This window comes from Ovis canadensis, chromosome 6 (assembly GCF_042477335.2).
Source record: "Ovis canadensis isolate MfBH-ARS-UI-01 breed Bighorn chromosome 6, ARS-UI_OviCan_v2, whole genome shotgun sequence".
In the NCBI taxonomy this organism is placed as follows: Eukaryota; Metazoa; Chordata; class Mammalia; order Artiodactyla; family Bovidae; genus Ovis; species Ovis canadensis.
Window position 1 is genome coordinate 109574562 of NC_091250.1, and position 25069 is coordinate 109599630.

At 42.4% G+C, this 25069-nt stretch overlaps 1 protein-coding gene across 2 annotated transcripts in view; it reads left to right on the forward strand.

Annotated features, from left to right (window-relative positions):
* The window catches only part of FRAS1 (Fraser extracellular matrix complex subunit 1), a 516652-nt gene that overhangs the window by 241347 nt on the left and 250236 nt on the right, over positions 1 to 25069 (forward strand). For both annotated transcript variants that reach the window (XM_069594438.1, XM_069594439.1), the window contains exons 12-14: positions 243 to 390; positions 2129 to 2272; positions 3716 to 3850. In XM_069594438.1, the coding sequence (XP_069450539.1) occupies positions 243 to 390; positions 2129 to 2272; positions 3716 to 3850 (427 nt within the window). The remainder of the gene's footprint in view (positions 1 to 242; positions 391 to 2128; positions 2273 to 3715; positions 3851 to 25069) is intronic.

Sequence of the window (25069 nt, forward strand, 5' to 3'; positions counted from 1 at the left end):
TGGCCAAAGGATTGGAGCTTCATCTTCAGCATCAGTCCTTGCAATGAATATTCAGGGTTGATTTCCTTTAGGATTGACTGGCTTGAACTTTTCTACTGATGTCCTGTTTCAGTTAGGTTTGACATTGTACTAATCAGGAGCCTTCACTTTGACCCTATGGAAATCATGCATTCTCCACCAGCCACCTGGCTTCTGAATCTCTGCACTTTGATAACAACGTCCTTCTTTGCTGTCTCCTGCAGGAGGGAGAAAAGTGGGAGGATGGCCCTTGCAAGGTGTGTGAGTGCCGAGGGGCTCAGGTAACTTGCTACGAGCCCTCTTGTCCTCCATGCCCGGTGGCCACACTAGCCCAGGTGGTGGAGGGACAGTGCTGTCCCGAATGCACATCAGGTGGGTCCATGACCATTTTATGTCTGCTGAGCTGTCCTTACTGCCACACAATTCAAAGAGATCTCCTCTCCTCCTGCCCCTTGCTTATTTTTCTCTACTCACTCACTTGGTTTGTTTGTTTCTTCTTAATTTTTTCTAACAAATGACACTAATTAATCTTGGTCCATGCGTTTGCCAAACTCAGCTGATTATGAGTATGTGACCTCGCAGAAGTCATTGGTCCTCTCTGAATCCTCATGTTCTTGTTGATAAAACGGCCTTATTTTCCTTGCAAAATTATTGTGAAAACCAAATACAATAATGTTCAAAAACTTGTAAAGGCAAATATGGTTACTAGGACTGCTTCGTTGTCAAAGATCAAAGAAAAATTGTTGCAAGTTTGTTATGGATGTTCATTTCTTTAGATGAACTATTAAACAGATGGTTCCTTTTGGAGTTCTCAAATGGGTTTTTGAAGTTGAAGGACCCATTAATTTCTTCCAAAAGAAAATTTTATCTACTTGTTCTGCAACTCTGCCTTCAAATCACCTGGGGTTGAATTAGTTCCAGTTAATAATTGTTGGCAAGCCCTGGAGTTGGTCTGGCTGAGCAGTAATTTGCCTGAGAGCTCAGTCTGCCTTGGAGAAGTGGCATTTTCTTGCACTCATATTTCATAATTAATTGTTTTCATCTGTGAGTTGCAGCTTTTCATATTGGCAGCTGCACTTGTGGCACTCAACATATTTTGGCTAATCAGTGTTTCCGTGAAGAGTTTATCACGGGAAAACCATGGCAATGGCAGGGTTTCGTTACTTTACCCTCACCAAAGTGACTCTTTGGGCTTTCCAAAACAAATATGTAGCGTATTATAATTTCCCAAACCTTGAAAATCAGATCCTTGACAACTGTGAAACCTAAAAGTAGTTCTGTGCTAACAATTTACCAAGTTCAGTGATGATCCTAGTGACTGGTAATGAGGTTTGAAATCTTGGAGAAAAAGAAGAAAAAAATGGTTTTATTTTTTTTTAAGAATATAATAACTTTTTCAGTAGTGTAAGTTTTATGTTTTAACCTTTATCACATCAAAGGTTAGGAAAAACTTCTAGGAAATTATAAATCATTGAATCTGCTTAAATCATCTATCATGGAACTAGTCATTCCTATTTCTAGAGGTATTCTAGGAGGAGACAGAAGCATGAAAAGGCCTAGTTTGGTAATGTTTTTAATGTTTTCACTTTGGGGACGCAGTGATTGTATTTCAAACAAGGAGCAATTCCTAGAAATCTTACATTGAAATCAATTTTGCTATTTGGAGTCCTTTTTCATCCCCAGAGTTTTCTCCATATTTTTTACAGATCCTCTATAGCCCTTTTCATGCATAAAACCTATACTGTTGAAAAACAGTTATTATTTTCTTAAAAATGCAGCCACTTTTTTCTTCTTTTTCTTCAAGATTTCAAACCTCATTACCAGTCATTGGGCTCATCACTGAACTTGGTGGTAAATTGTCAGCAAAGGGTTAGTTTGGTATTGTTTTTAATGTCTTCACTTTGAACACAGTGTTTTTTAGACGAGGAGCAATTCCTTGAAATCTTGTGTTGAAATCAGTTTTGCTATTTGGAGTCCTTTCTCATACACACCCAGAGTTTTCTCGATTTGCTATACAGATCCGCATACCCCATGAATCCCTTGTTAGAAGGAGGTAAGAGAAATTGTATGGTCTTTACTGAGTTCTCCTCTTCTTTGTCCTTGTTCATAGTTCGTTGCCACCCAGACTGCTTGACCTGCTCTCAGTCTCCAGACCACTGTGACCTCTGCCAGGATCCCACCAAGTTGCTGAGGAATGGACAGTGTGTGCACAGCTGTGGTCTGGGGTTTTACCAAGCTGGTGCTTTCTGTTTAGGTACGGCTCCAGGCAGACTACCCAGGGAGGGACTGAGGCTCACTGGTATCCTGGATGGGGTCATGGTGCGGGAAACGCACAACTTCCAAAAACCATGAGAAGGGGGTAATGTCATCCGTAGGCTCCTTGACCTCTCTACACCCATCACACATTTGATGGATGTTTCCATGGGGCAGTCAGATGTTTACTAGGTAGTCGTGGCTGGATTTCTCACTTTTGAGGATAGTCATCAGTTAATCCAAGACAGAACTTCAGAGGTAACATGACCTTCGAGAGCACTTACTAGAACTTTATTGTTTTGCTAATGGGGAATCTGTGGACCAGAGAATGAGCTGGCTTGCTTAATATCACACAGATAATTGGTAACAGAGCTTAGCTCTTGTGGGTTACCAGAGGATCCAGAGGGGGTTCATGTGCATTTCAGAATGCTTATAGTACATGTGGGGCTTCCAAGGTGGCACTATTGATAAAGAACCTGCCTGCAGGAGATGTGAGAGATGCGGGCTCGATCCCTGGTTCGGAAGGATCTCCTGGAGAAGGAAATAGCTACCCACTTCAATATCCTTGCCTGGAGAATCCCATGTTCAGAGGAGCCTGGCGGGCTACAGTCCATAGGGTTACACAGAATCAGGCACGACTGAATCACATGATACATATGAGAGGGAGCTCTTACTGGGAGAATTGGGCTTGGTTGAGGCCAAATCATAGTTACTTTTTCTCCTATCTCTAACTCAGGGGGTTAATTATCCATTTTAGAATGTGTAGGTTTTCACCCTGGCTGTGAGTATAACCTCTCTGCACCTCAGCATTCTTACCTATAAAGTGGAGTGATTCTGGTACCTTCCTCAGGAGGCACTGTGGGGATTACATGTGTGAGTACACGTCAAGTGTCTAGAATAGTGCCTAGGATGTCGTTAGATCTCGATAAAAGTCAACTGCTTTTATTATTTTTGTAATTATTCATTTCTGCCTACTCTCTCTCCTGATTCATAATCTTCAGCTTCCTTGGAAGTTATTTTTATCTCTGAATAAGGGGTATTCTTGTAAATGATTGAGTGAGAAAGCTATTGGGGGCAAATGGATATGAAGAGAAGAGCAAGACCCTTGAGCCTAACTGCCTTGCTTCCAATGCCAGCTTCATGTGACCTTGATCTTGAGCAGATTATTTTGCTTCTGTGAGCTTGCTCGTCATTTGTAACATTGGGATTGGTACTCTATCTCATAGCGTTGTTGTGAAGATTAAATGCGTTTATATACATAAAGCACTTTGCGCATTGCCTGGCATGAAATATATGCTGTGTAAATGAAGGCAGGTAGAGTTGTTTTCCTGCTTCCTGATTCTCTGTGTCTCCAGAATTGGTCTGTGTAGGCACTGCCACCAGGGCAGTGCACTTGAACTAATGAAAGGTTCCCTTTCTCTTTCTCCCACCCTTGTCGAGCCAGCCTGCCAGCCACACTGCTCCACCTGCACCAGTGGGCTCGAGTGCTCGTCCTGCCAACCTCCCCTTCTGATGCAGGAGGGCCAGTGTGTGTCCACATGTGGGATCAGCTTCTACCAAGACCACCGCTCCTGTGCAGGTAAGCCCTGACTTGCCATGGTCAAGCAGGCCACCGAAAAAGCCCCCCCCTGCCCCCTAACTACCTGGGGCCACCCGGAGCTATAAGCAGCTTTTCAAGTAGGAGAAAAAATTCTGAATGTGATTCCTGATGGTGTGAGAACAGTAGACGAGAGACCTGACAAACAGTGTTTTTATAATTTTATTAGTGCTTTAGTGATGTACATTGTGATGTGATTTCTAGACGTCCTTTTGCACGTATCTGGGGGCCCTGGGACAGTATCTGATGAGCATTATACTTTGACTCGGGCTTCCCAGGTGGCTCACATGGTAAAGAATCTGCCTGCAATGCAGGAGACGTGCGTCTGATCGCTGGGTCAGGAAGATCCCTTGGAAAAGGGAATGGCTACCCACTCCAGTATTCTTGGCCGGGAAATCCCATGGACAGAGGAGCCTGGTGGGCTACAGTCCTTAGGGTTGCAGAGTCCGACACAACTTAGCAACTCAACAATGACAAACAAAATACTTTGTCTCAGATTGTCATTTTAAAAAGTTGTTAAGTCAGATTCCTTCATGGTATAAGAACACAGGACTTAAATGAAGAGGAACTATATTTATATATTTTTAAGCTTTACTTTCACTTAGAGAGGAAAAAACAGAAACAAGAAACCTGGACAAATAAAAGTAGGCTTTTAAGTTTGCTCCTACTTTAGTATCTGCCTACTTAGCATATGTATTGGTATTTATTACTTTAGTAGCTTTATATGCCTAATTTTTGGTTTTTAAAATTTTATTTATTTATTTTGTGGCTGTTTGGTCTTCATTGCTGCTCATGGGCTTTCTCCAGTTGCTATGAGTGGGGCTGCTCTTTAGTTGCGATGTGCAGGCTGGGCTTCTCATTGGAGTGACTTCTCTTGTTGCAGAGCCTGCACCCTAAAGCTCTTGGTCCTCAGTAGTTCTCATGCATGGGCTTAGTTGCCCTGTGGCATGTGCTATCTTCCTGGACCAGAGATTGAACCCATGTCTCTTGCATTGGCAGGTGTATTCTTAACCACTGGATTACCAGAGAAGTCCTTGTTTATATTTTTAACTCTCTATTTTTTATTACAATATAGTTGAAATTCTAGTATCTTAACCATCTCTGGAGGTGGGACTAGTCATAATATGGTTTAATTTATTTTTTATACATGACTATTTTTTCAATAGTGATTATAATCATGGGTACAAGTAAAAGAGTAAATGTATAAAGAATTTTTTTAAATGCAGAAATAGAGGGAGGTGTGATGGTGAGAACAAAGAAATGGACAGAATCCTAAGTTTGTCTTTTGAAAGAGACAGGGAATCAGGTGTGCCCAGAACCTAAGGCAGGGTGTGTAGTGGCAGGAAAACTTGAGGAGGCAGATGGACCAGAAGGTGGGTCTTGGGTGTCATCCCAAAGAACTGTGGTAGCTGCATTCGGTAGCTGCATTCTGCAGCTGAGCCAAAGGGCAGGGATGTGACAGGAACTGGGAGATGGGCCAGTCTGAGGGTCAGCTAGTAGGCTCCTTTCTTTCATGTCCTTGGTTAGATTTTTAGAAAAGTTGGAGGGAAAATGGAGAACCAGTGCTATCTAGGCTATCTAAGTAATAAAAGCAATTTACATGTCCACTTGTGGATAAGCAGATAAACAAAATATAGTCTGTGTATGCAGTGGAATATTATTCAGCCTTAAAAAAGAAGAAAATCTTCCATATGAGATAATGTAGTTGAATTGGGGACATTGTACTAAATGAAATAAGCCAGTCGCAGAAGGATGGATGCTCTATAATACCCCTTATTTGAGGTACCTTGGTTTTCCTGATGACTCAGTGGTAAGTAAAGAACCTGCCTACCAGTGCAGGAGATCCAAATTTCATCCCTGGGTCAGGATGATCCCCTGGAGAAGGAAATGGCAACCTACTGCAGTATTCTTGCCTGGGAAATCCCCATGGACAGAGGAGCCTGGTGGGGTACAGTCCATGGGGTCAAAAAAGAGTCGGACATGATTTAGTGACTAAGCAATGATGACATATTATAGTATCTAACATAACAAAACTGACAGAAGCAGAAAGTAGAAGGGCAGTTGCCATTGGCCAAAAAAAAAAAAAATGGATTCCTGGCATTGGAAAAGGCAATGGCACCCCACTCCAGTACTCTTGCCTAGAAAATCCCATGGATGGAGGAGCCTGGTAGGCTGCAGTCCGTGGGGTCACGAAGAGTCGGACATGACTGAGCGACTTCACTTTCACTTTTCACTTTCATGCATTGGAGAAGGAAATGGCAACCCACTCCAGTATTCTTGCCTGGAGAATCCCAGGGATGGGGGAGCCTGGTGGGCTGCCATCTATGGGGTCACACAGAGTCAGACATGACTGAAGCGACTTAGCAGCAGCAGTACAGCAAGTCTAAAATTTTGGTTGTGCAAGATGAATAAATTCTAGTTATCTGCTGGGAAAAAAAAAAAAAGAGTCAGTGCATGGTATTCTTTAGGTGCGCAGGCTGAATGAGCTCCAAGGCCAGGTGAAAGTCCCTCCTGGAGGAGACTGCTGGCCGTCTCCACTCCTGGTCATGGTTATGGGCAGAATCCACAGGACTGTGGAAACCACCTTGAAAGGAAACACTGGTACTGTGTGTGCCATGTGGATGTGAGGATAGTGGGCCTGGAGCCAGTCACATTACAGAAAGGGAAGCATCCTGGCTTCTGAGTCTGACATGGGGGCTTTTTGAAATCTAGAAGAATTCTTTATTTCTGTATCCCCAACATCACGGGCTGCACGAAGGGTTCAGATTTGTTTGACATTTGTTGAATAAGTGTTTGAGTGATGAAGGAATGTCCTACCCCTTGGTGATCCTTGAAGGACCAGCTTTTTGACAGCAGTGTCAGCCACAAAAGAGAAAAGCACTCTTAATGTTTATTACAATCCCATTCTATTTACTGGTTATTTTAGAAAAGGTTTAAAGTGGGTGCATAGGAACGCTTTTTAAAGTGTCTAATGGTTCGGCAATTTAGGTAAACTGCTGAAATTTCAATTTGATGAAATTATTGAATGTATTCTTTATTCCTTTCTTCTATCCCATCAAAGAGACCTCCTGCTAGCACTCTTGCAACCGATTTGCCTTTGAAAGGGAAGTAATTCCCGCTAGATTTTATTTTCCCCCCATACCTCCTCCACCTCGGCCAAATGTCCCACATACATGTTTACTTTTTTCTTTTTTTGGCCACTTTCCTTCCTCCTAAGCACAGTGTTTTAATTGGTGTTGTTAATGCGGTTTCAGGGCACTTTGAAATGGGTAATGTTTCATTTGATTACTGGTTTACGTAGCTGACTGCTTCCACATTCCATCCACATGCCCATACATAAATGCCTTAGTAGAAAGTTGCTGGGAAAATTTGTTCATGCACCCTCCAGGGAATTAAACCAATTTGCTTTAGTTCAGCCTGGTTGCATTTTTATGCATAAAATGAGAAGAAAAAAGAGAGCAAGAGGAGAGAGAGAAGAAAGAACAATCTTAAAAATTAAGGCTAAACTTGTGATCAATTTCCATATACTCGTTTGATGGTGAGATTGCCCAAATAATCTTTCCAAATAAACTTTCTCATTATCGGATTTTTTTTTTTGCAATATTTGTGCTTTGCACCGTTTTGAGTGTTTTCTCACCACTGACCTTCGAAGTTGATCAACCAGTGCTCATTCAGAGTGCTAAACTTTCAAAATGAAGCCTGCCATTTTATGGTTTTTCTGGATTGATTCCTTCTGCCAGAATCATTTATGTTCTGGCTGGCGTTAATTGCCACTTTATTGACCCATCAAAAGCAAAAGAAAACGAACACGTGCTGAGAGAACTCATTACCAGAAATTAGCTGATTAATATTCATGCTCACCATGTTGCATATGAGACAGAATGAGAATTTCTAGGCAGACCCAAGAGGCACATAGACCCATGACTCTTCAAGAAAAGAGTTGAGAAAGTAAACCAGAGGGAGGTCAAAGAAGGGTCTGAGTCCTACCTGAGAACCACATCCTTAGGAGCTTTTATCATTATTTCTTTTCCCTTGAGTTTTGTGGTATAGACATACATATATGCATATGCCTACAAACATATACATGTGTACATATATTCACATTATTGTTATAATCTTGTGCTTGATTAAACTGAATAGCATAATTATAAATCACATTTTGTGTCACCCACCAGTCAGTGCTTCAACTTGAGAGTTTAATGCTTTGACAACTTTACCTGAAGGCTCAGCACCACCCAGGCTTTGTATCCATCTAAATTGGAGATAGACAATCTGGAAGTTGTCTCTGTCCCACAGTAAGAGAGGGCCAAGGAGTAATCACCCTCCTGATGCCCAGAACTCACCCTTTGGGTGTGGCACTCAGGCATCTTCCTTAACCCCTAAACTTCTTTTGGTGCCAACTAGATCTGGTCCAACATTCCTTTTTGACCCCATGGACATCAGGTCCTAGTATTGAGTTTCTACTCTGGTTCCTGCCACTTGTCCTATTGTGACCCACTTCCAGGAATTAACAGCCCATCTCTTAGCCCTGACCACATGGTCAAGCTTGACCCATGTATGGATGTTGTTTGCCCTTACTCTATGCCACATGGCCCTGTACCCTTCCACCATGGCTGTTGGGTAGCACTTGTCTTAGACTTACTGTATTCTTTCTATCAGAGTGGTAGTTTCATTACTACTTCTTAAAAACCTTGGTATTAAATCTAAATCTGGATCCAGACTGAGCTGGCCTGTCCTGAGAACATTCTTTCATGTCTATCTCACCCCTCTTTTCAATCAACTTCTGTCTCACTCTGGTGGGACTATTAAACTGTGCACATAGATCATAGATATAAGAGCCCATAAGAAGTTAGAACAACTACATTAACACACACCATAGAAGATTGGTTTGAAATGAATAGCTCAAGACTGTTGACTCTGAGTAGAGAATGAGTAGAATTTAGCCCATTTTTTAAATATGTATCACAAAGGTTGGAGGATGGAGCTGTGTGCACCCTTGGCAGGTGCTGCCTTCATTCTGCAGACCCAGAGATGGGAGGGAGGGTGACACCTTGCTCAAGTGGAGACAAACCACCGGGATTCCGATCTGGGCTCTGTTGCTTCAAACAGCCTGTTCTGTAACTCTGTGTTTCAACTGCTTGTGGCTAAAGCGGAAGCAGTAATGTCTACCACACAGCATTGTTGTATGGATTAAATGAGTGAATTCACATGTATCGATTAGGATGACACCTGGCACCTGGAAACCCTCCATGTATGTTTGGAGACTTGGATTTCTGCTTCCCCTTGTCTGTCTTTCCTGTTCCTTGTCCCCAACTCCATTTATCCTCCGTTGACCACTGCTCAAGACCTAGGGAATATGAAGATAAATAAGGCTCCATGTTTGCCTATAGTGAGCTGGCAATCAGGGCAGGGTTAGCTGCTGCTTTGCAGAGATGTGAAAAAATAAAAACACTAACACAGAAACCTATGTAACTCATTCTATGTAGGATTGCTGTATGGTCTTAGATTTTGAAACTTAAAGAATCAAGCAATTGAGTAGTTTTTAGATTTGTGTGAGGGGCATCATTTTGAATCTCAATGCTACTACTTTTTGCTATATGTTTGGGCAAGTCATTTAACCACCTTGAGCCTCAGTTTTCTCAGCTATAAAGTGGGGTTAATATTATTTACTTTAATCCACTAATATGAAGGTTAGAAAAGATGTTTGAAAATGTAAATATATTATGACTGACACATGGTATGTGGCTAGTGCATGCTTGCTAAGTCACTTCAGTCGTGTCCAACTCTTTGCAACCCTATGGATTGTAGTGTGCCAGGCTCCTGTATGCATGGGATACTCCAGTCAGGAATACTGGAGTGTGTTGCTATGCCCTCCTCCAGGGGTCTTCCCCACCCAGGATTAAAACCCACATCTCTTATCTCTCCTGCATTGGCAGGCAGGTTCCTTACCACTAGCGCCACCTGAGAAACCCTACTTGAACAATAAAAGGCAGCTATTGTCCTTATCTGGAGAAGGCAATGGCAACCCACTCCAGTACTCTTGCCTGGAAAATCCCATGGATGGAGGAGCCTGGTAGGCTGCAGTCCATGGGGTCACGAAGAGTCGGACATGACTGAGCGACTTCACTTTGACTTGTTTCTTCACCAATATTATACTACATTCAGAGGGAAAGCTTATGAAAAGAAAACCTGTAAAATTTACGTATAGGATGCTGACTTAGCTGAGATTTAGAAGTTGAAGTTTGAATGGAAGAACGTCTAAAGTTAATTATTTGTTGGAATTTGTGGACACGTAGCACTGACCCCAGAGAAGGCAATGCATCCCACTCCAGTACTCTTGCCTGGAAAATCCCATGGATGGAGGAGGCTGGAAGGCTGCAGTCCATGGGGTCACTGAGGATGGGACAAGACTGAGCAACTTCACTTTCACTTTTCACTTTCATGTATTGGAGAAGGAAATGGGAACCCACTCCATGTTCTTGCCTGGAGAATCCCAGGGATGGGGGAGCCTGGTGGGCTGCTGTCTATGGGGTCTCACAGAGTTGGACACGACTGAAGCAACTTAGCAGCAGCGGCAGCACTGACCCCGGAGAACCAGGTGCAAAGCAGTACTTGCTGGGTCTTGGCATTATATTCTGTATGTGGCTGAGCCCAGCCTGCCGTGCCCAGGACGAATCTCTTGCCAAAGGCATTTATGAAACTGCTGTCCTGAAATCCTCTAGAACGTGGGATCCTTCCTGTTCTGTTGTGAAGCTGATGGCCATTGTGAAGCTGATATCCTCCATGGTCCCTCCACACCTTCCAGAGTTGGAGAGTCAGTCCCCATTTTTCACTCCTAGATCACTCATTCAGTCTGGGGCTCAGCACATCCTGCCACTGTGTCTTTACTCACTTTGTTCTGCTTTTTACATCGTGCATACTAAGTTGCTTCAGTCGTGTCTGACTCTTTGTGACCCTATGGACAGTAGCCCACCAGGCTCCTTTGTCCGTGGAATTCTCCAGGCAAGAATACTGGAGTGGGTTGCCATGCCCTCCTCCAGGGGATCTTCCCAACCCAGGGATCGAACCTGTGTTTCTTGCTTTTTCTGCATTGGCAGGTGTGTCCTTTACCTCTAGCACCATCTGGGAATATCATATGCATGTTCAAACATCTGGTATTCTACAGCAGTTATGATTTCTCACTTAGCTGCTGAATATCTTATAAAGACATATATACTGCTTCAAGTGATAGTCCCATCTCCTCTACTCTGTTTATGCAACAAGTATTTGCTGAGGCTCGTCCGTGTCCCAGGCACTAGGAGACTGCAGTCAAGTGACAAAATACCACCCTGTGATTCAGGATTAGGTTCTCAACTGGAGAAGAGTGTCATTAAATAAGTAAATACATTGCTTCAAATAGTTACCACTATATGAATTCGTTACTTTCAGTGCTATACAGACAGTTTAAAAGTATATTGTAGAAAGTGACTGATTATTGAGGCAAGGGCAGATCTTATCTTTCTGAATTCCCCACAATGCTAGGTACGTATAAGACACTTTGCAACAATTTTTGATTGAAAAAACAGTTTTTAAACCACTGCACAGAGGAGAAAGTAGAAGAGTGTATAGGCATGCCTCGACTCTGGCTTCCTGGTAACCTGACTTCCATTTATCTTCTATTATTTACTCCCTGTCAGCAGTTCCTAACTAGGCACAGCCTCAGGAAAAATTACAGAATCTTATTTTTTCCCCACCCCTCTTTTTCTTGTCTTCATTTGCCTCTTCTCTAAGATAATTGGGTGGCTTGTGAGTGCTGAAATGGTGATTCTTTTTTTAAATTAATTAATTTATTTTAATTGTTGGCTAATTACTTTACAATATTGTGGTGGTTTTTGCCATACATCGACATGAATCAGCTGTGGGTGTACATGTGTCCCACTATCCTGAACCCCCCTCTTACCTCCCTCCCATCCCATCCCTCTGGGTTGTCCTAGAGCACCAGCTTTGAGTTCCCTGCTTCATTCATTGAACTGGCACTGGTCATCTATTTTACATATGGTTTCTTTTTTTTTTCAATGCCTCATGATATTTCTTAATTTTTTTAATTAATTTATTTTGATTGGAGGCTAATTAGTTTACAATACTGTGGTGGGTTTTGCCATACATTGACATGAATCAGCCATGGGTGTACATGTGTCCCCCTGTCCTGAACCCCCCTCCCACATCCCTCCCCATCCCATCCCTCTGGGTTGTCCCAGTGCACTGGGTTTGAGTGCCTTGTTTCATGCTTGACTGGTCATCTATTTTACATACGGTAATATACATGTTTCACTGCTGTTCTCTCAAATCATCCCACCCTTACCTTCTCCCACAGAGTGCAAAAGTCTATTCTTTATATCTGTGTCTCTCTTGCTGCCTTGCATATAGGGTTGTCATTACCATCTTTCTAAATTCCATATATATGCATTAATATACTGTATTGGTATTTCTTTTTCTGGCTTACTTCACTCTGTATAATAGGCTCCAGTTTCATCTACCTCACTAGAACTGACTCAAAGGTGTTCTATTTTAGAGCTGAGTAACATTTTATTGTATATATGTACCATAACTTCCTTATCCATGTGTCTGCCAATGGACATCTAGGTTGCTTCTATGTCCTAGCTGTTGTAAACAGTGCTGCAGTTAACATTGGGCTACATGTGTCCCTTTCAATTTGGTTTCCTCGGTGTGTATACCCAGCAGTGGGATTGCTGGGTCGTATGGCAGCTCTATTTTCAGTTTTTTAAGGAAAGGGTGTGTAAGAGGGTTCCCTTTTCTCCACACCCTCTCCAGCATTTATTGTTTGTAGACTTTTTGATGGCAGCCATTCTGACTGGCGTGAGATGGTACCTCATTGTGGTTTTGATTTGCATTTCTCTGATAATGAGTGATGTTGAGCATCTTTTCATGTGTTTGTTAGCCATCTGTATGTCTTCTTTGGAGAAATGTCTGTTTGGTTCTTTGGCTCATTTTTTAATTGGGTCATTTATTTTTCTGGTATTGAGCTGCATGAACTGCTTGTATATTTTGGAGATTAATTCTTTGTCAGTTGCTTTGTTTGCTGTTATTTTCTCCCATTCTGAAGGCTGCCTTTTCACCTTGCGTATAGTTTCCTTCATTGTGCAAAAGCTTTTAAATTCAACTAGGTCCTATTTGTTTATTTTTGTTTTTATTTCATTTCCATTACTGTGGGAAGTGGGTCATAGAGGATCTTGCTGTGATTTATATTAGAGAATGTTCTGCCTATGTTTTCCTCTAAGAGTTTTATAGCTTCTGGTCTTACATTTGGGTCTTTAATCCATGTTGAGTTTATTTTTGTGTATGGTGTTAGAAAGTGGTCTAGTTTCATACTTTTACAGGTGGCTGACAGTTTTCCCAGCACCACTTGTTAAAGACATTGTCTTTTCTCCATTGTATATTTTTGCCTCCTTTGGCAAAGATAAGGTGTCCATAGGTGCATGGATTTATCTCTGGGCTTTCTGTTTTGTTCCATTGACCTGTATTTCTGTCTTTGTGCCAGTACCATACTGTCCTGATGACTGTAGCTTTGTAGTATAGTCTGAAGTCAGGCAGATAGATTTCTCCAGTTCCATTCTTCTTTCTCAAGATTGCTTTTGCTATTTGAGGTTTTCTGTGTTTCTATACAAATTATGAAGTTATTTGCTCTAATTCTGTGAATAATACCGTTGGTAGCTTGATAGGGATTGCTTTTAATCTCTAGGTTGCTCTGGGTTGTATACTCATTTTCACTATATTGATTCTTCCAGGCCAAGAATATGGTATATTTCTCCATCTATTTGTGTCATCTTTGATTTCTTTCTTCCGTGTTGTATAGTTTTCTACATATAAGTCTTGTTTCTTTAGGTAAATTTATTCCTTAGTATTTTATTCTTTTCATTGCAATGGTGAATGGGATAATTTCCTTAATTTCTCTTTCTGTTTTCTCATTGTTAGTGTATAGGAATGCAAAGGATTTGTGTGTATTAATTTTTTATCCTGCAACTTTACTGTATGCATTGATTAGCTCTAGTAATTTCCTGGTGGTGCCTTTAGAGTTTTCCGTGTAGAGGATCATGTCACTTGCAAACAGTGAGAGTTTTACTTCTTCTTTTCCAATCTGTATTCCTTTTATTTCTTTTTCTTCTCTGATTGCTGTGGCTAGGACCTCCAAAACTATGTTGAATAGTAGTGGTGAGAGTGGGCACCCTTGTCTTGTTCCTGATTTTGGAAGAAATGCTTTCAATTTTTCACGATTGAGGATAATGTTTGCTGTAGGTTGGTTGTATATGGCTTTTATTATGTTGAGGTATGTTCCTTCTGTGCCTGCTTTCTGGAGATTTTTTTATCATAAATGAGTGTTGAATTTTGTCAAAGGCTTTCTCTGCATCTGAGATAATCATATGGTTCTTATCTTTTAATTTGTTAATATGGTGAATCACATTGATTGCTTTGTGAACACTGAAGAATCCTTGCATCCCTGGGATAAATCCCACTTGGTCTAGATGTATGATCTTTTTAATATGTTGCTGGATTCTGTTTGCTAGAATTTTATTGAGGATTTTTGCATCTATGTTCATCAGTGTTACTGGCCTCAGGTTGAAACAGTAATTCTTAAAAAAAACAAAAACAAAAACAAAAACAAAAACTTGTCCCTGGAACTTGGTTGGTATCCATGGGGTATTTTAAGCCACTCAGAAGGGAAGGCAATAGGATTGTCCTTCTAGAATTGTTCTTTTCCTGAGTAAGCTAGCTGGGTGCCGCTTGCCGGGGTCCAGCCCCAGTGGATCCAAGGAATTCGAAGATGGGGATGGCATCGGCGTCCTTGGAAATAACTCATTTAATTACAGATAGAGAGGGATTAAAAAATTAGCAGAGAAAAAGTGGTTGAATAACTTGGTTCACATGGAATACCAATCACCACCTACGTAGGCCTCAGGTGTCTTCCCGTTCTCCCGAAGGAGAGGAGGCACTGAGGCCCCCCGGTCCGATCTTAGAAGCCCAGGCAATATTAATAGGCTTGGTGGGTACCCATGCACCAGATGGGAATTTGGCCAGAAAATTGTAGGAGAGAAAAAGGGGCTGAATAACTTGGTTTACGTGGGATACCAATAAAATTCCAAGACAAAGAATTTGCACCATCTACGTTGGGCCACCAGTGCCACTTGAATATTGGAAGGTGCCCCTCCTTGGGCTCCTTCTCGTGTGGGCTTGAAAACCGGGGCAAGTAAGTAGATGTGGCGGGCACCCACGCTCCAGATGGGAATTCAGCCAGAAAAACGGGGAGCAAAAAAGAATGACATGAGAAAAATCAGTCTTTCCAGAAACTGATCCAATTTCTTTATTTTGGGGTTTGCTTATATGCCTTTTGTTACACATAGGGATGAATACAGAGTCATGCAGGGGTCAGCAGTCCTGACCTTTATCAAAATCAGGTGCTTCACATAAAAAGGTCTTAGGGATTTTATATCATCTTCTGGCCATGAGACCTGCTGACATTTTATGATCCTTTCTTTCTGATAACCAAAAAACTTATTTTTTCCAAGGGTGTTTTTTCTTAAACCAGGCACCACCCTCCAAATAAAGTTATATTCCTATAGGATGAGGGTGTAGTGAGTTACAATCAAAAAAGGAATTTATTTAACCCAAGGTTAACATGATTAATCGTAAAGGTTAATACTTATTTCTCCTATATGCTTAAAGGTTAATACTTATTTCTCCTATATGTTAGTTATATTCATTATAAGGGCAGGGAATATGGAGATTTAGCAGCAAACATCAGCCCAACAAATGAAAATCCTTTCACCAATGCTCCCCATAAGAGCTATTTAGTCTTAAGATAGTGATAAAGTTACATTTTTACATAGCAAGGACACAGTGATTTATAACAAAATACATTGATCTATTACAAAAGAGAAAATTCATTAACTCAAAAAGTCTAGTATTGTTAACCTTAAAAACTACTATATTTCCTTTTCTATATTCCAAATACATTAATTAATCTATTCCCAGGTGCCTAAGGATATGGAGGCCTGGCGGTAGTCATTGACTCAACAATGAAAAAAGCCCTATGCTAATTAAGACTTTCAAAATACTCCAAAACTCTCTGTCTTGTTTATGGTTGAGAGGTAGTAAACAATCATGTGGTAGTGGCTGGAGTATGGATAATCCTGTCACGCAAGCTAGTCTGTCAGTAGAGAGGTTTGATCTAAGACACCCTTGTCACACCCAGGGCAGGGAATTAGCAATTATTGGCACAACAAATGAAAAACCCTTCACCAATATAATTCCTAACCAACCCACTATACTAATAATTTCCAACTCCCCAAAAGAATTTGCCTTTAGTAAGTCTAAAACATCTCGTGCCTCTCAGATTTGGAGGCTGTAAACAATCACATGTGGCTGGACGAACCTATACAGGAGGGCTAGATGACCTTCAGAGGAGTCCGTAAGCTGAAACACTCTTGTCACGCCCAAGAATTTTTATTGCCTTGGAGCTGCACGTTTACTCCTTCTCCGAGAAAGACGGTTATGGGGGAGAGCATAAAACAGACTCTGGTTTTGGGGTAGATGCTCGGGAACAGGGGGTCTCCTGAGGCTTGATCATGCCTTTGCGTATGCCAAGCCTCCTTCCTCATGACCTTTGCCATGGGCGGAGTTCCTCACACTGGCTCCAGGCAGATTGTCCTTCTAGAATGTTCTTTTCCTGAGTAAGCTAGCTGGGTCTAGTGAAGCAGGTGACAGTGGTATTCCAAATCCCCTCCCTCTCTGTACATTCTTGTAAATGATAAATGGAGAGAGGAAGGAAAAAGCAGCTGGTGGTACTTTGCCTGGGACCTTTGCTCTATCAGGTTCCAACAGACTGTGTTTGTCTGTGCTGCTTATAGGACTTTGCTGTGCAGCCAAAGACAGATGATGGAACAGACGTATCACATACCAGCAGAGAAAGCCTGCCACAAGTACAAGGGAGTTTATCTTCCAGACAGATCCCATTCTTCCTGACACATCTGAACCCTCAAATATTTCAGCTATGGATTACAAAGTAGTGACAAGTCTTCTGGCTTTCTGCCCGGTTCCTAGGGTTCTCAGTTATTTCAGCTAGACTGTATGGCATACATCTGTACATTCCGTCTCTCTCTTCCCCATCCCCCACCACCAGCACCCTCCATGTTCCACCCTCCCCTCCCTTTTTATGCCACCCACAGGTAACCCAGTGCCTCCACACTAATTGCCCCCCAGTTCTGAGCAGGCTGCACACGTGTGGCCAGGAAGTCTGGGCACCATTGAAAGAAAGCTTGATACGGGCTGATGGGTCCCTCCTTTGGCTCTTTAGTTTCTATAGACAAGTAGACTCAAGGTATTGCTAGAAAAATCGATATCCATTTAGTTTACACGGGCTGAAGAAAACCCCAGGGAGTTGAGGGTTGCCAGCAGTCACCGTGGATCAGTGCCATCGGAGAATTCCCTTTGGCTGTCAAGTTCAGCGTAGGTGGTCACTGCATTTGAAAATCTTCAGGGTGTGCTTGGTTGCAGATTTAGGAGGACAGGTAGAGGGGCAGCAGACAGAAAAGATAACCTGAGGAGTGTTACTGGTGAAAGGAATGTCTGCCTTCATCCTCTGACTTACATGCCTTTGAAGAGCCAGCCTGCTTGTAAATCTCTCTCCATGTGGATTTGCCGAAGCCTCCTTCAGCTGGAAAGTTGCTCCTTCCATTCAAGCTCTCTGTCTATGGAAGACCCTGCTAAAAATATAAATACGTTACCCAAGATGGGTGAATCATTCAGCTGTATCATGAATGTGGTTAATAGATTAACTACCTATTTACCCAGCTTGTGCCTTAGAGGAAATGACTGCAGGCTTTTTTTTCTCCTTTAGTAATTTTTTTCCCGTAAGCACCAAATGAATTCATCTAATAAAGTCAGTAAAATTCAAGGTGCATAAAATCTGTGAAAATCCCTGACTCAAGCTCTCCCAATGGCTGTTAGTATTTTGGTGAATATCTTCCTAATTTATGTAGTTTGCACACACACACACACACAGATGAATTTATTTTTCAAAAGTAAAGTCACACTATCTATATGGTTTTATTGCCTGCTTTCCCCATGTTATTTATCATCCTTCTACAGTGTCTTTTGAAACCTGTTATATAACTTTCGATCTGTGGCTCTGCAAGAATTCATTGAACTAATCCTCTGTTGTTTGACATTTCTTTCTAATTTTTCTATTATCATAAATAACCACAATGTAAATATTTTTAATAGAATTTTGGTTAAAGAATCTGCAATGAGGAGCAGCTGGGTTCAATCCCTTGATTAGGAAGATCCCCTGGAGGAGGGCATGGCAACCCACTCCAGTATTCTTGCCTGGAGAATCCCATGGACAGAGGAGCCTGGAGGGCTGCATTCCATGGAGTCGCAAAGAGTTGGACATGTCTGAGTGACTAAGCACAGACTCAAATATATTGATTAAATTATTAGACAATGGGTCCAAGTATAGATATACACATATTTAATCTTTTGACACATGTTAACATATTATTCTCTTTTAAAGAAGTTTTCATTTGCACTTCTACTAGAAAGGCATTTTCCTACTGTTCATGGGGTTCTCAAGGCAAGAATACTGAAGTGGCTTGCCATTCCCTTCTCCAGTGGACCACATTCTGTCAGGCCTCTCCACCATGACCCGCCCGTCTTGGGTTGCCCTGAAGGCATGGCTTGGTTTCACTGAGTTAGACAAGGCTGTGGTCCTAGTGTGATTAGATTGACTAGTTTTCTGTGAGTATGGTTTCAGGGTGTCTACCCTCAGATGCCCTCTTGCAACACTTACCATCTTACTTAGGTTTCTCTTACCTTGGCGTGGGGTATCTCTTCAGAGCTGCTCCAGCAAAGCACAGCCGCTGTTTCTTACCTTGGACGAGGGGTATCTCCTTACCACCTCAGTTCCTGACCTTCAACGTGGGATAGCTCCTCTAGGCCCTCCTGTGCCTGCTCAGCCACCACTCCTCAGGTTGCTCTTCCTGGCCGCCGGCCCTGGCCTCAGGCTCTGGGTGGCTTCTCCTGGCCGCCCCTGACCTTGGACGTGGGGTGTCTCCTCCCGGCCGCCACTGGCCTCGGACATGGAGTGTCTCCTCCCGGCCGCCCCTGACCTCGGACATGGGGTGTCTCCTCCCGGCTGCAGCCCATGACCTCGGACGCGGGGTAGCTCCTCCCTGCCGCCACCGACCTCGGACGCGGGGTAGCTCCTCTCGGCCGCCACCCCTGACCTCGGACGCAGGGTAGCTCCTCTCGGCCGCGCTTAGGGAGCCGGCTCGCAGCTGCCTGCACTTATTCCAAGTTTGAGCACCAATCTGATTAATTCTCAACCAACAACCAGTCTAGAGGTAAGGCAGGGTACACACACACACACACACACACACACACACACACAGGGCCCTCACCCTGACCTGGTACATTTTCTTGATTGATTCCATGAGTCAAGGCAAATTGGAAGTGGTCAAACAAGAGATGGCAAGGGTGAACGTCAACATTCTAGGAATCAGCGAAGTAAAATGGACTGGAATGGGTGAATTTAACTCAGATGACCATTATATCTACTACTGCGGGCAGGAATCCCTCAGAATAAATGGAGTAGCCATCATGGTCAACAAAAGAGTCCGAAAAGCAGTACTTGGATGCAATCTCAAAAATGACAGAATGATGTCTGTTCGTTTCTAAGGCAAACCATTCAATATCACAGTTATCCAAGTCTATGCCCCAACCAGTAATGCTGAACAAACTGAAGTTGAACGGTTTTATGAAGACCTACCAGAACTTTTAGAACTAATACCCAAAAAAGATGTCATTTTCATTATAGGGGACTGGAATGCAAAAGTAGTAAGTCAGGAAACACCTGGAGTAATAGGCAAATTTGGCCTTGGAATATGGAATGAAGCAGGGCAAAGGCTAATAGAATTTTGCCAAGAAAATGCACTGGTCATAGCAAACACCCTCTTCCAACAACACAAGAGAAGACTCTACACATGGACATCACCAGATGGTGAAATCAGACTGATTATATTCTTTGCAGCCAAAGATGGAGAAGCTCTATACAGTCAACAAAAACGAGACCAGGAGCTGACTGTGGCTCAGATCATGAACTCCTTATTGCCAAATTCAGACTTAAATTGAAGAAAGTAGGGAAAACCACTAGACCATTCGGGTATGATCTAAATCAAATCCCTTATGATTATACAGTGGAAGTGAGAAATAGATTTCAGGGACTAGATCTGATAGATAGAGTGCCTGATGAACTATGGAATGAGGTTTGTGACATTGTACAGGAGACAGGGATCAAGACCATCCCCATGGAAAAGAAATGCAAAAAATCAAAATGGCTGTCTGGGGAGGCCTTACAAATAGCTGTGAAAAGAAGAGAGGTGAAAAGGAAAGATATAAGCATCTGAATGCAGAGTTCCAAAGAATAGCAAGAAGAGATAAGAAAGCCTTCTTCAGCGATCAATGCAAAGAAATAGGGGAAAAGAACAGAATGGGAAAAACTAGAGATCTCTTCAAGAAAATTAGAGATACCAAGGGATCATTTCATGCAAAGATGGGCTCAATAAAGGACAGAAATGGTCTGGACCTAACGGAAGCAGAAGATATTAAGAAGAGAATACATGGAAGAACTGTACAAAAAAGATCTTCACGACCCAGATAATCATGATGATGTGATCACTAATTTAGAACCAGACATCTTGGAATGTGAAGTCAAGTGAGCCTTAGAAAGCATCACTACGAACAAAGCTAGTGGAGGTGATAGAATTCCAGTTGAGCTGTTTCAAATCCTGAAAGATGATGCTGTGAAAGTGCTGCACTCAATATGCCAGCAAGTTTGGAAAACTCAGCAGTGTCCACAGGACTGGAAAAGGTCCGTTTTCATTCCAGTCACAAAGAAAGGCAACGCCAAAGAATGCTGAAACTTACTGCACAATTGCACTCATGTCACATGCTAGTAAAGTAATGCTCAAAATTCTCCAAGCCAGGCTTCAGCAATACATGAACCGTGAACTCCCTGATGTTCAAGTTGGTTTTAGAAAAGGCAGAGGAACCAGAGATCAAATTGCCAACATCTGCTGTATCATCGAAAAAGCAAGAGAGTTCCAGAAAAAACATCTATTTCTGCTTTATTGACTATGCCAAAGCCTTTGACTGTGTGGATCACAATAAACTATGGAAAATTCTGAAAGAGATGGGAATACCAGACCACCTAACCTGCCTCTTGAGAAATCTGTATGCAGGTCAGGAAGCAACAGTTAGAACTGGACATGGAACAACAGACTGGTTCCAAATAGGAAAAGGAGTACATCAAGGCTGTATATTGTCACCCTGCTTATTTAACTTCTATGCAGAGTACATCATGAGAAATGCTGGACTGGAGGAAACACAGCTGGAATCAAGATTGCCAGGAGAAATATCAATCACCTCAGATATGCAAATGACACCACCCTTATGGCAGAAAGTGAAGAGGAGCTAAAAAGCCTCTTGATGAAAGTGAAAGAGAAGAGTGAAAAAGTTGGCTTAAAGCTCAACATTCAGAAAACGAAGATCATGGCATCTGGTCCCATCACTTCATGGGAAATAGATGGGAAAACGGTAGAAACAGTGTCAGACTTTATTTTGGGTGGCTCCAAAATCACTGCAGATGGTGACTGCAGCCATGAAATTAAAAGACGCTTACTCCTTGGAAGAAAAGTTATGACCGTCCTAGATAGTATATTCAAGAGCAGAGACATTAGTTTGCTGACTAAGGTCCGTGTAGTCAAGGGTATGGTTTTTCCTGTGATCATGTATGGATGTGAGACTTGGACTGTGAAGAAGGCTGAGCGCCGAAGAATTGATGCTTTTGAACTATGGTGTTGGAGAAGACTCTTGAGAGTCCCTTGGACTGCAAGGAGATCCAACCAGTCCATTCTGAAGGAGATCAACCCTGGAATTTCTTTGGAAGGAATGATGCTAAAGCTGAAGCTCCAGTACTTTGGCCACCTCATGTGAAGAGGTGGCTCATTGGAAAAGACTCTGATGCTGGGAGAGATTGGGGGCAGGAGGAGAAGGGGACGACAGAGGATGAGATGGCTGGATGGCATCACTGACTCGATGGACGTGAGTCTGAGTGAACTTCGGGAGATGGTGATGAACAGGGAGGCCTGGCGTGCTGGGATTCATGGGGTCGCAAAGAGTCGGACACGACTGAGCGACTAAACTGAACTAGAAAGGCATGAAAGTGCTTATTTTCCACTACCTCTGTCAATACTAGGCATTATAATTCTAATTACATTTGTCAGTTTGATTTATCAAAATGTAATTTTGGGACTTCTTTGGCAGTCCAGTGGTAAGACTCCGAGCTTCCAATGCAGGGTTCGCAGATTTGATTCTTGGTCAGGGAACTAAGATCCTACATACCCTAAGGTATGGCCAAAAATTTTTTTTATTATTTAAAATGTAATCTTGTTTATTAACTTATTTATACTTATTTTGGAGATTTATATGAAGGAAGTTGAATTAGTCATTCTTACCCACTCATGGCCCCTTTTCATCATAGCCTGTGCCAGGCTATTCTCCTCCTTATCTATCTTCCTGTTTATTCCTTTTCTTCCCATTACCTGTCCCCACTTCCCTTCCCCACTTAACTATTCTAATGCAATTTAATGTGGATTTGTTGTATGCATGTGCTCTTACTGTTATGTGTGCACATATTTTGAATATTCATACCTATTGTTGTTCTTATTGTTCTGTTGCTAAGTTCTGTCTAACTCTTAGCGACCCATGGACTACAGCACACTAGTCTTCCCTGTCCTTGACTATCTCCCGGAATTCACTATAACTCATGTCCATTGAGTCTGTGATGCCATCCAACCATCTCATCCTCTGTTGCCCCCTTCCCCTCCTGCCCTCCATCTTTCCCAGCATCAGAGTCTTTTCCAGTGAGTTGACTATTCACATCAGGTGCCCAAAGGATTGGAGTTTCAGCTTCAGCATCAGTCCCTCCAATGAATATTCAGGACTGATTTCCTTTAGGATGGACTGGTTGGATCTCCTTGTAGTCCAAGGGACTCTCAAGAGTCTTCTCCAACACCACAGTGAACTGCATCAATTCTTTGGCGCTCAGCTTTCTTCACAGTCCAACTCTCACATCCATACCTGACTACTGGAAAAACCATAGCTTTGACTAGACGGTACGTTTTTGGCAAAGTAATGCCTCAGCTTTTTAATACACTGTCTAGGCTTGTCATACATATTAACAGATGAATATTTCGTTCTTTTCCTTTTTTTCTTAAATTTTAAAGACTAGAAATTCTTAGAGCCATTTGATGTTCACCGCACAATTAAAAGGAAAGGAAAGAGATTTCCCACACACTCCCATTCCCAGCATAAGCGCAACCTCCTAATTGTCACCATTCTTCCCCAGAGTGTCATGGGCTTCCCCTTGGCTCAGTGGTAGAGAATCCTCCTGCCAGTGCACGAGATACAGGTTTGACCCCTGGGTCAGGAAGATCCCCTAAATGAGGAAATGGCAACCCACTCAAGTATTCTTGCTTGGAAAATCCCATGGACAGAGGAGCCTGGTGGGCTATAGTCCATAGGGTCGCAACGAGTCAGAGGCAACTGAGCACACACCCTAGACTGGCACCTTTGTTACCATGGATGACTTTGTTTCCCTCACTAAACACTGTTTCTAAGATGCATACATGTTGCTGTGTGTACATCCAATCCTTTGCATCTAGTTGCTGCTCTCCTGGTCATTTTCACATCTCTGCCTGTTTGAGAGAGTGAAGATGTTTTCATTTGTTTCTATTTTTCTATTATGAACTCCCTCAAGTACATATAGGTTTTCAGAACACATGGAGACCAGGCATTGCAACATCAGGTGTTAAAGCTTCTGGTGGCAAAGGGAGGAAGGTCGAGGGCAGAGACCAGCTTGGTAGGGGCCAGAAGCAGGAAGTAAAAGGATCACAAATGATAGTGACTCAGAGGACACTCTCCTTTTAGATTTGTCTGGAGTCTGTTGTCCATCCTTCTTAGGCTAGTAGCCCTGGCCTCAGGTGCGGCTGTGTTGGAGGAAGAGAGTACAGTTTGCCCAGCATCTGGGCTTCACTGTGAGCTTCACAGAGCTGTTCTCAATCAGTTTCCAAAGGGTTTTTGTTAATATTTTGTAGCAATTACAAGGAAAGAGTTCTACAGTAGGCAGCCTCTGGGCAAGACTGGAGCTCCTTTATGTAACTGCTGGAGGAATCCCTGTGGGCTCTGTTATTTCTTTTCACTCCCTTTCTAAGTGAACCTTCCTTTCCCGTAGTCTTTTTCATCCTTATCCTTTCTGCCTTGTGTTACATTTTAATTTGCTCCCTTTATAATTACTTTGCTTTGGGCACCAGATGAAACGAGATTTGTTGGATCCCATAGGGTGTGCCACTCATAGAATCATGTTCAGTGTCCTCTGCTTTCTCAATACATCATCTTGCCATATCCCCTTGAGTTAAGTACAACAAATATTATTGTTCCCACTTTACAGATTAGGAGAGCAAGGGGCCAGTGAAGTTGAGTTTAAGATGGGAGAATTTTTTTCGTCCAACAAGAGTGTCTTACTAGAAATTTACTCACTGCCTCCTGATAAACTTTAAAACTTGGCAAGTCCTTTCTAGTCGTGTGTGAGTTGTGAAGGATAGTTGGCAGTGGCCACAGTGTGGATAAGGACCAGAATGAAGGAATTTACCTTGTGTATGGTGTCTTGCTTATGCCTGGAGTTTAGCTGCTTCATGTAGTTGAGAGTGAAAACTTCTTGGCAGTTTGGAAATCCTAACTGCAGCCTCACTGATGACTTTAAAAGGGCCACTAACCAAGTGTACTTGTTTTCTGGTAATGGACGGGAGACATTCCAGAAGTCCATGGAATGGTGAGAATCCAAGATTCCTTCTTTTCCCTGGGGTGGGCAGCTTACACTTGAAGGCTGAGGGAACAGGGATCTGTGTCCACTACCTGGGGTCTTTCAAAGTCTTCCTGGAAAACAAGAAATGGTCCCTAGGAAGTATTTTAACATTTCCCTGGGAAAGGGCTGCATTTTATTCTTTGAGTAGGACAGGTTGAATTTTTTTTTTTTTTTACAATCTTCTATTTCAAAATTATCAAATACGAAAAGAAGTTTGTTATTTTTAG